We start from the raw sequence: 17,444 nt of genomic DNA, 5'->3' as shown, positions 1-17,444 counted from the left end.
ATTTTTCGTTGGTTATACATCTTCTCCACCAAAAATTGTGAACATAGGTCTATATTTTGATATAGCCCCCATATAGCTGTATCGACGGATTTTGGGTATTTTTAAGATTTAAGCTATTTTTCAAGACCATTTATCAGCTAGATTTGCAGCTATTTGCAGCTGAATTGTGGTTTTTCGGAATGTAGGAAGTCCAAATTAATTAGTAAAAAAAAATTGGACTGAACTTCAGTGGACCTTGGTAGTTACTCTCCATTCAACAAAAGTATATTGCACTAAAAACATAAAAAATAATAATTTTTGAAAATTTATTGCTACATAACTATGTAACTTCAGGCCCCAAACATTTTTTTAAATTTAACATACACCCTCCCCTATCAATAAAAAATAAACTTTGTTTAGTTTTATTCCGAATTTATTAAGCAATTAAACAAATATGAAACCAGGTTTTTAGCAACAATTTTGTTAAAATCTGATGCATCAAAATTTCTTGCACTTGACAGTTAATAACTGAGTGAATATTTACAACAACAAAAAAGTGAAAACAAAATTTTAGTCAGCAGAGTGTCTGTAATCGATACAATGGAAAACATTTCGCAATTTTATACTTTGATTTTTTGACTTTCGCGCCGCTAGATCAATGGTTTCGACCAGTGTGCCACGTTTCAAAACACCTGGGGGAAGTCTTATTGTATTATCTCAACAAGATTGCCAAGGTTGCCTTCACTAAAAACATCGATAGGTCAAGGGCCACAATGGATGTTCGGTTGCACGACCGATTCAGTACTTTGTTGCTGGTGGGCAATTAGAATCTATCTATGTTGTTGGTGGGCAATTAGAAAATGCTTCTCTTTAGTCGGTCCTCGAGTAACTTCAGTAGAAATTCGCTACTATGTCATTGGTAATGAAGGGAATTTGTAGCGAGACCAATCTGCCAATTTTCGGATGACATTCGCAAAATCGCACATCTTTTTCTATATTTTTCTCCGTGGAAAGCAATAGCCTTTAAATCATCCTTCGAGAGTGATTTAACCGTTGCTCACAATGTACAGAAATTTTTACCTACGTAGTATTGATAAAGTTTACTAACTCTTAGGTCCTCGGTGTTCGTTCTCATTGTACTAATAGCCGATCAGCAGGAATCTTTTAGCAATCCGAAGATCTGTGGGATTGGGCAGCTCTCTGAAAAGGAGAGATTGCTAATCTTCCTGAAACTTTCTCTAGGAAACGTTTTTTTCGGAAGTAGTAGTTATGAAATCAGGTGGACTGTTGACGGAGGTAAAGCAGTCTGAGCTACGTACTTGTAGCAGCATCAAATGTGAATAGATTATTTTGCTTAGACATCGTTCTACCCTAGGACGCACAGTGTCGCGACAGCGGCCAAAAATGGTCAAAATCAAGTAAAATATATTGATGGAGGACCCAATTTTATGACGACTCGAGCTCAAGAATAAGTGTGACTGATGAATTCGTTTAAATGCGAGTTCAACCGAAACACCTAAAAACTCTTGTAGCCGCATATGTAAACCAAATTAACTACTCCCACTGTCATGTGTCTCCACATTGCAGAGAATGCACATATGTAAATATTTTGATAGTTGTCGAAAAATAAAAACAACCAATCGTCCACGGTGCTCTGTGTCTATTTTTAGATTCACTTTGCCAGTTTTGTTGAGATGTGTGTGTCATAAAATTGGGGAAGGGTTCTTTGTTTCAATACTAAGAACTAAGAGAACTGATGAGTCCAAGTGGCGTTGGACGAAACTAGTCTTCTCTGCCATCCCCAAAAGTAATCAATTTTAACTACTTCCCACTTTAAACTTGTTGTTTTTAAATTTGAAAACAACAAATATGATATTAAGCTCGACTTACATACAAATAGTAAGTAAAACACACATCTCAACAAAACTGCCAAAGTGTATCTAAAAATATAAATTTTTAAAAAAATTGGTGAACAGTCAACATGGAAATGGACCCTTTTTGAGCGTTAATCTACCAAAAAACTTTTTTTAGGGAAAATTTTCTTTCTTGAAAACAAAATTTTGATATATTCAATAAGCCCACAAAAATATTTAAAGACTAAACACCAAATTTCAGTCATTTCGGATGAATAATGAGTCTAAAACCTTAAAATACCGAAAATCGAGCGGTACCTTTCCATGGGGGCTAAATCAAAATGTGGACCAATACAAACAATTCTCTGTAGGATTATTTCGTCGAAGACTAAATACCAAATATCAGCTACTTTGGTACGATAATGTGGCTAAAACCTTCAAAATACCGAAAATCGGGAGGTACCGTTCTATGGGGGCTATATGATGGCGTGGACCTATACCTAAACATTTCTGGGAGAAAGTTTTATGTCCCCAACGAAGACTAAATACCAAATTTCAGACATCTCTATGGGGTCTATATCAAAAAGTGAACCTATGTCCGTAATTTTTATCGGGAAAGTTTTTGTGTCAACTGGGAACCCTGCAGCCAATTCAGCCAATTTGGTCGATAAATTTATCTAAAATATTAAAAATATCGGAAATGGGGAAGTACCGTTATAATAATAAATATATAAATAATTGTTCCACAAACATCCCATACGGGACAAGGGAGACTTCTCTCATATCAATGAGTGCACACCGATTCATATTAGCTCAATGATATGGGACCTACTGTTTATTGCCGAGTCCGAACGGCGTGTCTTAAGACACCACTTGTAGAGAAGTTTTACATGGCTGAAATACTCAGGAAATGTCGCCAACATTACTGAGGGGTATTTTGCCACCGTTGAAAAGTGTTTTGATGTTGCCTGGCCGGGGAATCGAACCCACGACCTTATGTGTGCAAGGCGGGTGTGCATACCATTGCACCACGGTGGCACCGGGGAAGTACCGTTATCAAAAAGTGAACCTATGTCCGTAATTTTTATCGGGAAAGTTTTGTGTCAACTGGGAACCCTGCAGCCAATTCAGCCAATTTGGTCGATAAATTTATCTAAAATATTAAAAATATCGGAAATGGGGAAGTACCGTTATAATAATAAATATATAAATAATTGTTCCACAAACATCCCATACGGGACAAGGGAGACTTCTCTCATATCAATGAGTGCACACCGATTCATATTAGCTCAATGATATGGGACCTCTGTTTATTGCCGAGTCCGAACGGCGTGTCTTAAGACATTACTTGTAGAGAAGTTTTACATGGCTGAAATACTCAGGAAATGTCGCCATTATTACTGAGGGGTATTTTGCCACCGTTGAAAAGTGTTTTGATGTTGCCTGGCCGGGGAATCGAACCCACGAACTTATGTGTGCAAGGCGGGTGTGCATACCATTGCACCACTGTGGCACCGGGGGAAGTACCGTTATATGGGGGATAAACCAAAACGTGGACCGACCTTTCCAATTTTCCCATCGGATATTGTCAGCTAACAATAAGTACTTGTTACAAAATTCAGCCACATACGCCAATTCCTTCTATTCTTGGCCACCGTTTATACCCAGCAAAATACTCATTACAACCAGTACTGATTTCTATATAATATGGTACACTTATTACTAGGCAAAATTCCGTCACACCTTCCAAATTTAATCAAAATTTGACAGATATATGGTGTTTGGTGCAGCAAATACGTGAAATCGGGCGAAAATATATATAGGAGCTATATCCAAATCTGAACCGATTTCGATATATTTGGCACACTTATTTCTAGACCGAGTTCAGTCACCCAATCCAAATTTCATCAAAATCGGACGTATATAGCGTGTTTGGTGCAGCAATTACGTCAAATCGGCCGAAAATATATATGAGAGTTATATCCAAATCCTGCACCGATTTCGATATAATTTGGCATACTTATTTCTAGACCGAGTTCAGTCACACATTCCAAACTTCATCAAAATCGGACGTATATAGCGTGTTTGGTGCCGCAAATACGTCAAATCGGCGAAAATATATATATGGGAGCTATTCCAAATCTGAACAGATTTCGATGTAATTTGGCACATTTATTTTCAGACCGAATTCAGTCATATATTCTAAATTTCATCAAAATCGGACGTATATAGCGTGTTTGGCGGCCGAAATATATATTGAGAGCTAGTATGTATATCAAAATCTGAAACGATTTTCACCAAAATCCATAGCGTTCTTCCTAAGTCTAAACAAGTAAGAAAAGTGTTAAGTTCGGTCGGGCCGAACTTTTTATACCCTCCACCACAATTTTCAGTCATTTCGTTGAATTATGTGGCCACAACCTTCAAAATACCGAAAATCGGAAGGTACCGTTCTATGGGGGCTATATGATGGCGTGGACCTATACCTAAACATTTCTGGGGTAAAGTTTTATATCCCCAACGAAGACTAAATACCAAATTTCAGACATCTCGGTGTGATAATGAGGCCAAAATCTTCAAAATACCGAAAATCGGGAGATATCGTCCTATGGGGGCTATATCAAAACGTGGACCTATATAAACACATTACGGTGGAAATCTTTCGTAGCTCTGGAAACACAAAATACAAATTTACAACCGATTCTGTTGTCAAATGGGACTAATACATTCAAAATATATTAAAATGACGCGTACTTTATATGGGGCGTTATATGGGGGCTACACAAAACGTGGACCTATATAAACCAACTTTGGTAGGAATGTTTTTTGGTCTCTGGAGGCACAAATACCAAATTACAACCAATTCGGTGGTTAAATGGGACAAATATCTTAAAATTCCTTAAAACGACGACGCGTCACGCGTCATTTTGTATGGGGGCTATACGAAATCGTGGACCTACATAGCCCGCTTTCAATACCAAAAGTTCTACGTACATATAATAGATTTTCCCAAAATTTCATCCACCTACGTCAATCCGTTCGGACGCTAGAGTGATTTCCACAGACGGACAGACGGACGGACATGGCTATATCGATATAGAATTGCACGCTGATCAAGAATATATATAGATTTTGGGGTCTACAATGATTATTTTGAGTAGTTACAAACGTAGTGACAAACTTAATATACCCCCATCCTATGGTGGAGGGTATAAAAAATATATTCCCTATTTTCAGCTGAAACGGTCAAAAAATGCGACCTGTACATTGCGAACAAAAATAAATGGACAGACGGATGGACGGACATGCATAAATCGACTCAGAAAGTGGTTTTATGTATATCCGCAAAGGAAATATGGGTCTATTTCGTATTCTTTATGCATGTTACATACAAATGCACAAAGACATAATACCGCAATGTGGTGTCTTACCCGTCTTACCCATTATTTTAAAAACACATGTCGCGCGAAAGGAGTAGTTATTTTTGACAACTTAAATATGTAGTTCAATAGCTAGTTACTGAAAGTCGTAACTACTTATTTAACTACTAATTTAAGTGGCCAAATATAACTTCTTATTTCTCGCGACATGCCCTTGTAAAAATAATGGTTAGCAGGAGGTTTTTAATGGTTATTTTTGCTGGGTATGAACTCGAGACATAGTGGGGCGGAGTTCCAAAGTCATGATAAGCCTTATATTTCTTAGTGCAGACAGTTATTTCCTCCAAAGCGGATGACATTCTTACTTAAATTATTTCTATTATTAAAAGGCAAGGGCAGCCTAATTCGAATTTGGATATTTTACCAGAAATGACTTAAGCAAGTTACTTACGTACGCACTAGGAGTGGTCCGTATGACAATTTTTGAGGTTTTCGACCGTCAAAAAACTGTAAGCGTCGAAAACGTCATATAAGTGTATAAAAGAGAGAAACATCCTATGTCTTCACTAAGCATTAGGTGCGGGGCTTTTATTACAGTTCTCGATCGTATGTTGAGAAAGGAAGGACTTCACACTTGAAGTGTAGTAATAAGTGCAATATCGATGAGAGGCAAACAGTAGTCCAATGGGCGATGAGTAAAATCCAAAAACAAGAAAAAATCGTTGGAGGGTTTTTTTTTATACCCTACACCACTATGTGGTAAGGGGTATTATGTGTTAGTGCATTTGTATGTAACATACAAAAGGAAGCGAGATAGACCCATAGTTCCTTCTAGGGATATACATAGAATCACTTTCTGAGTCGATTTATGCATGTCCGTCCGTCCGTCCGTCCGTCCGTTCGCAACATACAGGTCGCATTTGTTGACCGATTTCGCTGAAAATTGGGGAATACCATTTTTTTAGCCGTCGGAAGATCAAGTTCGAAGATGGGATATATCGGTCCACGTTTTGGTATAGCCCCCATATAACGGTACCCCCAAATTTACGGTATTTTGACGTTTTCAGCTACATTTTTAGACCGATATAGCTATAATTTGACATTTAGGGTTCTTAAGTGTCAATAAAGTTATATAATAAAAGTTGTGGACATAGGTCCACGTTTTGGTATAGCCCCCATATAACGGTACCCTCCGATTTGCGGTATTTTGACGTTTTTAGCTACATTTTCAGACCGATGTAGCTATAATTTGACATTTAGGGTTCTTAAATGTCAATAAACTTATATAACAAAAGTTGTGGACATACGTCCACGTTTCGGTATAGCCCCCATATAACGGTACCCCCGATTTACGGTATTTTGACAGTTTTAGCTACATTTTCAGACCGATTTAGCTATATTTTGACACATAGGGTTCTTAAGTGTCAATAAACTTATATAACAAAACTTGTGGACATAGGACCACGTTTTGGTATAGCCCCCATATAACGGTACCCCCGATTTGCGGTGTTTTGACGTTTGTAGCTACATTTTCAGACCGATGTAGCTATAATTTGACATTGAAAGTTCTTAAATGTCAATAAACTTATATGACAAAACTTGTGGACATAGGTCCACGTTTTGGTATAGCCCCCATATAACGGTTCATTTAAGTTCATATTTTCGTATAGCCCAGATACCTCCGAACTAGCTGTTAATGACATTTGAAGTTCCCACGTTATGTACCGATTTTCGATATTTTGAAGATTCTAGCTAAATTTTTTAACCGAATTAGGAGTTATTTGACATTAAAGGCTCCCATCAAAAACTGTCAACATAGGCCCATGTTTTATTATAACCCCTATATAACAGTACCTCCCAATTTCTAGCCCACCAAAAATTGTCAACATACATAGTTAGATATAGGCACCATAAAAAGGGCCTCCCGAATGAAGCATAAATGTACATAAACATTATTTGACATTTTAACGTACCCACTTAAAGTTGGGGACAGGAATGAAAAGTAATTATTCCATTTTAGTTCAGAATATTTTATGGTGGAGGGTATGAAAAGTTCGGCCCGGCCGAACTTAATGCTTTTTTACTTGTTTAAATAAATCGCGGTCAAAGTTCACATTTTTGGTTTATTTTAGGTTTTCAGGATTTTGATTGGAAACGGGAAGTCATATCGAAATGATACCAAGGAAAATGTTGTAGAGGACTTTCACTGCTTCAACATATTTTTAGTCCCATTTTTAAACGACTTGCCGCTTCCAAGCAAAATCCTGAAAACCTGAAATAAACCTAAAAATTTGAACATTGGCCGCAAAATATTTAAAAATCTCTGCAGCGATTTTTTGTTTTTGGATTTTTCTCATCTATGAACCTTGCTGTTTAAGATTCCGCTAAAACTTTCCAGGTGTAAGCGGTTTTCATTTAAAGTTAGTGAAGGTGCACCTTGCATGATATTGTTTTATAAGGAAGCTATACAGTCAGTGCATTGGCCTATTTGAACTTCTTTATTTCAAGAATGGTAAAACCTACGAAAATGACATTAAGGTCAATCTTGTAGAAAACTTTCACTGCTACAACATTTTCTTTAATCCCATTTCGATAAGGCTTGCAGTTTCCAAGCAAAATAGTGAATACCTAAATAAGCCCTACAAACGTGATTTTTCTTGTGATCAAAAATATAATCTTTATAAGATCAGACAAATAATGATTTAATGGTAACTTAATGGTAACTATTGTTTCTGTTTAATTTCTAGGCAAGAAATTGATCGCATGCAAAAGGTAATAAAACGTGTCTACAACTGTCTGTGTGACTTGAAACTGGCTATAGATGGTACCATTATTATGAGTCCAGCATTAAAGGATTCTCTAGATGCAATGTACGATGCTCGTATACCGGAGTCTTGGATGAAGGTAAGTAGTGTTCATTCATATTACTTAATGTTATTATGTAAAAATCAAATATCTGAGCAAAAAAAGACTTGAGCTGTTGCTATTTTGTAATAAGTTACAATACTGATAGTTTTGATTTAATTGGTGCCTTTGGATACTAAGTAATCTTTGATTGGAATGTTTAAAATGCTAATTTTATCAGACATAATAATATTTTTTGGTTCATCACTGTGAAGAAAGCGTGAGTGTACTATGTATGTCATTCTGATTTATGTAAATTATATATAGAACACCAATAACACTGCTCAACAAAATTGAATAGTTGAATGTTTCAGACGAAGTTGCAGTTGTTTCTAGATGAAATCGGCGAGTTATTTTCAAATCTGGTCCCGGGTTTTCTCCATCAGCTCTTGTTTTTGAGATATAGCTCAAAATCGGTTTTTACAAGTTTTACCCAGACTTTCGTTATTTTCGGATACAAACAAATACTTTTTGTGGGTTTTTTCGACATTAATATATTAAGGAGATGTTGTACGCTCGATACAAATCGTTTTTGAAATAATTATGGTGAGTATATATCAAAAAATATAGAAAATATACGACGGACCTTGTAAAAATTGCATATTTTGAGTACTTTAAGCTGTACTTACGTCATCTGGGGAAGTCATAGGATCTTCATATGGTACTCCGGATATGCTTAGGGTGTCTACTATATAATCCAGTATTTAAATGTATAATATAAAGTTCATAGCGCCTATGATTCCGCCATAACCTAACCTTTCATCTAGAAACAACCGCAACTTCGGTTGAAACAAAAGTCGTGTTGACCAGTGTAATAGATTTCCAACGTCACGGATATTTAACTTTGTCCTCCAATTTTTAATATTATGATTTTCGGTATCAGTGACCATTTGTTCATTCGATCGGCCCTCCCGCTCTGCTATACAATCAAGAGGCTTGTTTTTAGATTAACATCATACACACTCATAACAACTTTTTGGTATTAATTTTGAAATATCACAGGTATTGGATTGAATTAGTACAATTCACGCATGGTAATAATTACACCACATTTTCACCCTGAGGACTGTCAAATGGCTATCTTGCAGTCACACATTTCTGTTATTTTCCGTTTTGGACTTAATATACTCTTACGGAATTAGTACGATTTGTACCAAATAAAACGAGGGTTGGTTTTCGATTACGATCCTACAATGCTTTAATGATCTTACTCACGCAAGACTTTATTCCTGTACTAGCACACAGCTGACTCTAGTAACTAGTAAGCACTCAGCTTTACTCTATTCAGGTTACTTCTTTACTCGTTAGATTACACTCACGTTTTTACGTCGCGGTCCAAATTAAAACTCAAACTCCCTCCCACTAAGCTCTCGTATTTATACCCGCTTGCGCATGCATAGATTGCTCTAGCATCCTTCATCTGGGATATTCCCCAATGTTCAAAAGAGATCCAGATGTACATACACACATACTCGTATACAAACAGACAAATTAATGTAAACAACTAATAGGACAGTGGTAATAAATACGCGAGAGCAGAAGGGGTAACAAATGAAAAGAGAGAGAGAGACCTTAAAGCATACAACAAGAACAATAGCATAGGAAAGAAGTCCAAACATTAATTTCGAGGATGGGCCATATCGGTACACTCCTTCGGGTACATCTCCCACAAAAGTTCAAAATTTTTCTGTAAAATGGTATGAACGATAACTCTTATCTCAGATCGTTTTGAAAAAAATGTTCAGTAGTTTGCCCTTGCGGCTCCCTTTACGACGGTATAATTTTTTTCTTGCGCAAGTCCATAGTTTCTGAGATATTGGCCTAAAAGCTCCAAGAAACCCAGACGGTCCCAAGTAAAATGGAAAATCCACAAGATAACTCTCGCAGGGAGTTTCTGATTGGTCCAATCTATTTAAAGTTTTTTGCAGAAGGTTGTTTTCACGATCCACATTACAACCAGGGTTTCAGAGTCGGAGACGGAGTCAGAGTCTACGAATCGGAGTCGAGCAATTTTGCTTGAGTCAGAGTTTGAGTTGAAAAAAATAACTCGACTCCAACTCCGGGCAAACATTTTTCCTACATATTCGGTTTATTTTATTCTTATATGAAAAATATGTGAACAAATAATTTTGTTGGCCCGTTTATTCATATTAAAAGAAAACAATATTTTCGTTGTGTTCTTATAATATAAATAAACGGGCCAAAAACTAGGCAAACACAATATTATACTCAGTTAGAGGATGTGGCAGAGGATAATTACTATCATTTGAGCTCCACCATAATCAACTTCTATATCTATTTTGCTATGTCAGTATGTCTGTTGAATTCAGTACAGATTTTTAAGTTATAGATTTTAAATTCGTCACAGAATTTTTATCCAGCCGAATTGTTTTAATTTCACATATTGTTCCTTATATAGGTCAACGTTTTTATAATCCCTTCAAGTTGACAATTTTTAAAGTTTAAAGATTTTCTCACAGGGAACATAACTTCGGTTTTATAGAGTTTTTATACCCTACACCATTATGTGGGGAGGGTATTATAAGTTGGTTATGGCCAAAAAGTTTGTAACGCATCGAAAGAATGGTCGTAGACCCATACTTATATATACCAAAATGAATGTCTCGACGAGCTGAGTCGATCTGGCTACGTGTGTCCGTCCGTCAGTCCGTCAGTCCGTCCGTCCGTCCGTGCGTCCATCTAAACTTTGTAATCACGCTACAGGTCGCAATTTTGATCAGATCGTCACGAAATTTTGGATGTTGATGGGGGTCCCGGAGGGGAAGAAGCCTATTGATTTTGGTGATGGTCGGATAATATTTAGGGGTCGGAATGGGCAAAAAACTTATGTGGATAAAAAGACAACGTTTTTTTCCAAAGCGAATATCTCAGCTTCTATACGGGGTATACCAAAAGCAAAACCTGATCATGAAAGTAGAAAATATCGCCTTTCTAATGATGTAAAGTAGGTTCTCGTAGGTGATCAAACAACGAATATACCGCAATAGTTGCTAATAGAACCCAACTTTTTATTTTTGCGATTTTAATTATAATGACGAATATCAAAGCTTTGGTTGGGGTCTTTCCAAAAGCAAAGCAAAGCTATGAGAGTAGAAGATCCCATCTTTACAATGATGTAAACTAGGTCGGCGTTGGTGACCAAATAACGGAGATATCGCAATTGTCGGTAATACATCCCATTTTTCCACTTTCTTGGAAATCACGCTACAGGTCGCAATTTTGATCGGATCGTCACGAAATTTTGAGGGTTAATGGGGGTCACACAGATGAAGAAGCCTATTGATTTTGGTGAGGGTCGGATAATATTTAGGGGTCGTAATGGGCAAAAAACTTATTTGGAGAAAAAGACAACGTTTTTTCCCTAAGCGAATATCTCAGCTCCAATATGGGGTATACCAAAAGCTGAACCTGGCCATGAAAGTAGAAAATATCGCCTTTCTAATGATGTAAAGTAGGTTCTCGTAGGTGATCAAACAACGAATATATCGCAATAGTTGCTAATAGAACCCAACTTTTTATTTTTGCGATTTTAATAATAATGACGAATATCACAGCTTCGGTTGGGGATCTTCCAAAAACAAAGTCAGACTATGAAGGTGGAAAATCCCATCTTTACAGTGATGCAAAGTAGGTTGGCGTAGGTGGCTACATAACGGAGATATCACAATAGTCGGCAATACATCCCATTTTTTCATTTTTTTTGTAATCACGGTACAGGTCGCAATTTTGATCGGATCGTCACGAAATTTTGGGGGCTAATGGGGATCCTACAGAGAAAGATGCCTATTGATTTTGGTGATGGTCGGATAATATTCAGGGGTCGGAATGGGCAAAAAACTTATTTGGAGAAAAAGTCAACGTTTTATTTCAAAGCGAATATCTCCGCTTCTAAAAGGGTATATCAAAAGCAAAACCTGCTAATGAAAGTAGAAAATATCACCTTTGCAACGATGTTACGTAGGTTGTCGTAGGTGGTCAAACAACGAAGATATCGCAATAGCCGCTAATAGAACACAATTTTTCATTTTTCCGATTTTAATAATAATGACGAATATCACAGCTTTGGTTCGGGACCTTCCAAACGCAAAGTCTGACAATGAAAGTAAAAAATCCCATCATTACAATGATGTAAAGCAAGTTGGCGTAGGTATCCAAATAACGGAGATATCGCAATAGTCGGTAATACATCCCATTTTTTCACTTTTTTGGAAATCACGCTACAGGTCGCAATTTTAATTGGATCGTCACGTAATTTTGGGTGTTATTGGGGGTTCCACAGAGGAAAAAACCTTTTGATTTTTGATAATGGTCGGATATTATTCAGGGGTCGGAATGTGGAAAAAATATTTGGAAAAAAATATTTGGAAAAAAGACCAACGTTTTATTTCAAAGTTAATATCTCCCTTTTGTAGGAGGTATATCGAAAGCAAAACCTGTCAAGGAAAGTAGAAAATATCACCTTTACATCGATGTGAAGTAGGTTGTCATAGGTGGTCAAACAACAGAGATATCGCAATAGTCGGTAATGCATCCCTTTTTCCATTTTTGTGCAATCACACTACGAAATTTTGATCGGATCCTCACGAAATTTTGGGGGTTGATGGGGGTCTAACAGAGAAAGAAGCCTATTGATGGTTGGCATACATCCCAATGTTCAATTCTTATTTAGGTTGTACTGTCGATACACTTAAATGCGTTTCAAAAAAATTGACCTGTGTTAATGAAGACATTCAGAGCAAAGGCGCTAAGCTATCCCAATTTTAATATTTTGAATTTTATTAGTCAAACGCTTATGAACAGGGGTAGTGGTGTAGGGTATCACATAGTCGGCCCCGACCCGACTATAGCCTTGGCTCACTTGTCATTTTAATTGTATAAGTTCAGGATTTAAATGCAAGTTTTGTAGTTGAGTAATATATTATAAGGAATGTTTTCTGAAGGAATATCTAATGAAAAACCGACATATAGGAAGAAATTTTAAACTTGTAAATATTTCATATTTTTGAGTGGTATTGGAAATTACTCTCGGAGTAGACTCCGGAGTCTGGAGTCGTGAAAAAAGTCGACTCCAGAGTCGGAGTCGAACTAAAAATGGTTCTACTCCGAAACCCTGATTACAACTGTAAAATTTTTTTCTTCCTGAAAAAATGGACCAAAAACCCCAAAAACCCTGCCTGCACATGTTAGAGCGCAGAATATCTCTCAAGTTTTTCAAAAATTCCTTTCTTTCCACGTTTTTTGAAGCAAATTAATATATGTTTTATAATGCATAATTATTGTGTTTGGTTCTTTTTATTTTCGTCAACACAGTTGACTGATACTTTCTTACTTGTTTTTGTTTCAAATTTGATTTAAATAAACTAAGGGCCGTTATTATATGTGTTCTTTTACTATCTTATGGATTTGAAAACGCAAAATAAACCAATTTGGAGGCATTAACAATATAATTTTAACATTGAAGGTTAATTCCAAACAGCTTCTTCTTGAAATTCAATAATCAATTTTAACTTTAAGTTAACCGGAACGCTATAAATCTGTTCGGTAAATCCAAACTCTAACAAAAGAAGACTTATAATAATGGGGGTAAATGTTTAATGAAAATTTACGTTACAGTTCAAAAAAACAAATTCTTAAATTAACATAAATTCGTCTGAATTAACTTAAATCTACCAGTTACTTTCGTAACAATACTGTTTTCAATACATTATACTGGATTACTATCAGCAGGAACTGACTTGTAGAATATTAACCCAGCTTGGTTCAGTTTTTTCCAGGAAATCACACTTTTTTAATGAATTTGTTTGTTCTCTTTGTCATGCAGTTTTTGATGTATGGCCAAAGGTGCATCGATGGATTTATTCCGGCATCAGTTTCCTTTAGCGTGAATGAGATACATATGGCTTATTATTTAATTTCATTTAACATGGCACGCATACATAACAATCATTATCTATCACCACGTTAGCAGCTCAATATTAATTACGAAATATGTTTCCCCCTATTAGCAAAATTAATGAGAAATATTTTTCGATAAACTCAAATAGTCAATTGGATATTATATAAATAAATTTGTGAGATAACATTATTTACTGATTTTAAATTTAAATAAATAACAAAATGGTTGCATTGACATTGATATACAACATTTATTGATGATGTTTTTCCACCGACATGTACATGATGTTATTTCATCAGCGAAAAAAAAAAATAGGCAGTTGTGTGTCAAATTTTCCCACATTATAATCGGCTTGTTGTTTGTCGGTTGATGTCGTAACATTGCTGATGGATTATGCAAATAATTTGTAATTGGATATGGAGTGGTATTTGCATGTTAGTGTGTAATTGAATGTATTGTTAATGCATGCATCTATGAATAGATGTGTGTCTATAAAATTTAATTTGCATACAAATCTGTTTTGCGGGATGTTTCTTTATATATTTTTATGTTTTTTATTTCATTGTTGATTTGTAGGATAAAATGCATATTATGAAAAGTTATGCTTTGTTGTTGTTGAATTCTGTTTATGTCGATATGAGTTTTTTATCTTCAGATATTTAATGACGCCGACTTTAGAGTACCTCATGTAATTAAGAGCTTTTTTAACAAATTAGGATAACACACGCATCACAGTGGGAACAGCTAAAATACGATGTCTTAGCATCTATAGCGATCTCTACGTTGCTTGAACACCAAAAGGTGGGTCGAAGTCCCATTATTTCGGTGTGTTACAAACTTCAGAGCAAAATTTTTTATTAAGGCGAAGGTAATTTTAAAGTGATATTTTGAATTAATTCTTATTCGAGTTGAGCTGTAATGACCTAAGAGATGCATTGAAAAACTTGGAGTTCACCGAAGTCCCACACAATCAAACATTATGCTACGTTTCACGGGTGGTTAAGTCCGATCAGCAGGCATAGTTGAATATTATTTTAGTGGGTGAACAAAAGCTTAACTTGGAAACTAGAATTTATACGTAAATCATTCAAAAATTACATATACGAATATTATTGTCACTTATTTAATTCCAAACCTTTCCTCTAGTTCGACTTGGCTGGCAATCTAAGTTGAAAACGAATGGGCCGATCTTCATATATTTTGGTGCGCGTTTTAAGAACCTAATAATCTTGTCTTTAAGCGAGACAGAATTTTAAAAAATCCATTTTAACAAAAATAGTGACCTTTTTATTTTTAAAGTAAGACCCAGCCTAATCACAGATTTGTTGTTTTCAAATTTTAAAAACAACAAGTTTTTAAAGTGGGGTACTTAAAATTGATTTACTTTAGGGAAGGGCAGAGAATACCAGTTTCGTCCAACGCCACTTGGACTCATCAGTTCTCTTAGTTCTTTGCATTTAAGCAAAGAACTCTTCCCCAATTTTATGACGACTCGAGCTCAAGAATAAATGTGACCGACGAATTCGTTTAAATGCGAATTCAACAGAAACATTCAAAAACTCTCGCAGCCGCATATGCAAACCAAATTAACTACTCCCACTGTTATGCGTCTCCACAATGCAGAGAATCATCATAACTATGTTGATAGTTTGTCGAAAATAACAACAAACAAATCGTCCACCGTGCTGTGTGTCTATTTTAGATTCACTTTGGCAGTTTTGTTGTGATGTGTGTTTACTTTTTATTTTTAAAGTAAGACCCAGCTTAATCACAGATTTGTTGTTTTCAAATTTTAAAAACAACAAGTTTTTAAAGTGGGGTGGTTAAAATTGATTTACTTTAGGGAAGGGCAGAGAATACTAGTTTCGTCCAATGCCACATGGACTATAATCAGGCCAAATTTTTTTTAAAAATAATCTGTCTCGCTTAGAGACAAGTTTTTTATGTATTTCATAAGTTCACCAAAATTTACGAAGGTCGGCCTATTCGTTTCGTGGTATCGTTGGCATCGACTTCAAAAATGACATTTCGAGAAAAATGCGTTTTAAGTTTTTATTTCAGTTAACACGAATAAAACATATATTTTTGGTAAATTTACAAATAGTCATCTATTCCTGGTCCATACAGGAGCTCTTCCGTCGACGATGCAGCTTGTAAAATGGAAATTTGGTGTTGCGTTCGCCACATTCTTCCTTCACCAGTGCACTCGGCCGCACATCTCCCTGCCAGTGCAATTCGCGCTTGGTCGATTTTATTAGCATATTCGTGTGCGTTTTGTCCACAGCTCATTCCGATCGAGCTCAATTAAAATAACAATGATTTTGTACCTTCGTTAAATAGAGCAATCGTAATGTAAGCTGCTAAATTTACAACGAGTGGTCCACTTGAAAGGGTTTTGGGGCAAATTTTTCAAATCTTATGTTTCCATTGCAAGTTTTGCACTTCACTAAACTTGAAATAGAATTAAATACAAACCAAAAGTTTAAAAGGCGATATTCAATATCCGGATCCTGATGAACCGTCACATCAATATTAGTTAGCAGTTTCTTGGCAGACGTACTGAAGTTTTCTGCTTGCGATTCCTCCACTCTCTTGCAGAATATAGACTTCCAGTTTTTTTTTTTTTGTAGATATTTCCGTATTTTATATGTTCGTCTAAGAGCCCGTGAAACGTATTCCTATCCATTTTGAAAAGTAAAATAAAACAAGTAAGAACGGCGTTAAGTTTGGCCAGGCCGAAAATGTTATACCCTCCACCACGAGTTGTATTGAAGTAAAATAGAACAATTAGTTCGGTAAAACAATGTGGCTAACCTTCGATCTATACTTACAAATTTCTGGCGGAAAGTTTTTAGACTCAAAGAAGACTAAATACCAAATTCCCGATATTTCGTAAAAACCTTCAAAATACCGAAAATTAAGAGGAACGCTTCTATGGGGGATATAGAAACCCGCAGACATATACTGATAATTGTCTTCTGGAATATTTTATAACCCCATGGAAGAATAAAAAAACAAAATTCAGTCTTTCGGTGGGATATTGACGTCACAACCTTCAGAATTACGAAAATCGAGAGATACCATTCTATGGTGGCTATATCGAAACGTGGACCTATACTGACGAATTTAAGTCAGACAGGCTTTTGCCTCCAACAAAGACTAAATACCATATTTCAGCCATTTCGGTTGGTTGCCGTGGCCAAAACCTTCAAAATACCGAAAATCGGGAGGTAGTGTTCTCTGGGGGCTATATGAAGGCGTGGACCTTTACCGACAAGTTTCTGGGGGTTGTATACCCCCAACGAAGACTAAGTACCAAAGTACCATTTCGGTGGAATATTGGGGCCACAACCTTCAAAATACCGGAAATAGGGAGGTACCGTTCTATGGGGGCTATACAAAGGCTTGGAC

General features: G+C 36.2%; 1 protein-coding gene across 1 annotated transcript in view; it reads left to right on the top strand.

Moving 5' to 3' along the window:
* Dhc1 (dynein axonemal heavy chain 1) overlaps positions 1-17,444 on the top strand; it is a 339,369-nt gene that overhangs the window by 151,610 nt on the left and 170,315 nt on the right. Inside the window, exon 29 of the mRNA XM_073986825.1 lies at positions 7,960-8,116. Coding sequence (XP_073842926.1) covers positions 7,960-8,116 — 157 coding nt within the window. The remainder of the gene's footprint in view (positions 1-7,959; positions 8,117-17,444) is intronic.

Source organism: Musca autumnalis, unplaced genomic scaffold (genome assembly GCF_047663935.1).
Source record: "Musca autumnalis isolate F117 unplaced genomic scaffold, ASM4766393v1 scaffold_1, whole genome shotgun sequence".
In the NCBI taxonomy this organism is placed as follows: Eukaryota; Metazoa; Arthropoda; class Insecta; order Diptera; family Muscidae; genus Musca; species Musca autumnalis.
This window is presented reverse-complemented; position numbering and strand designations above follow the sequence as displayed.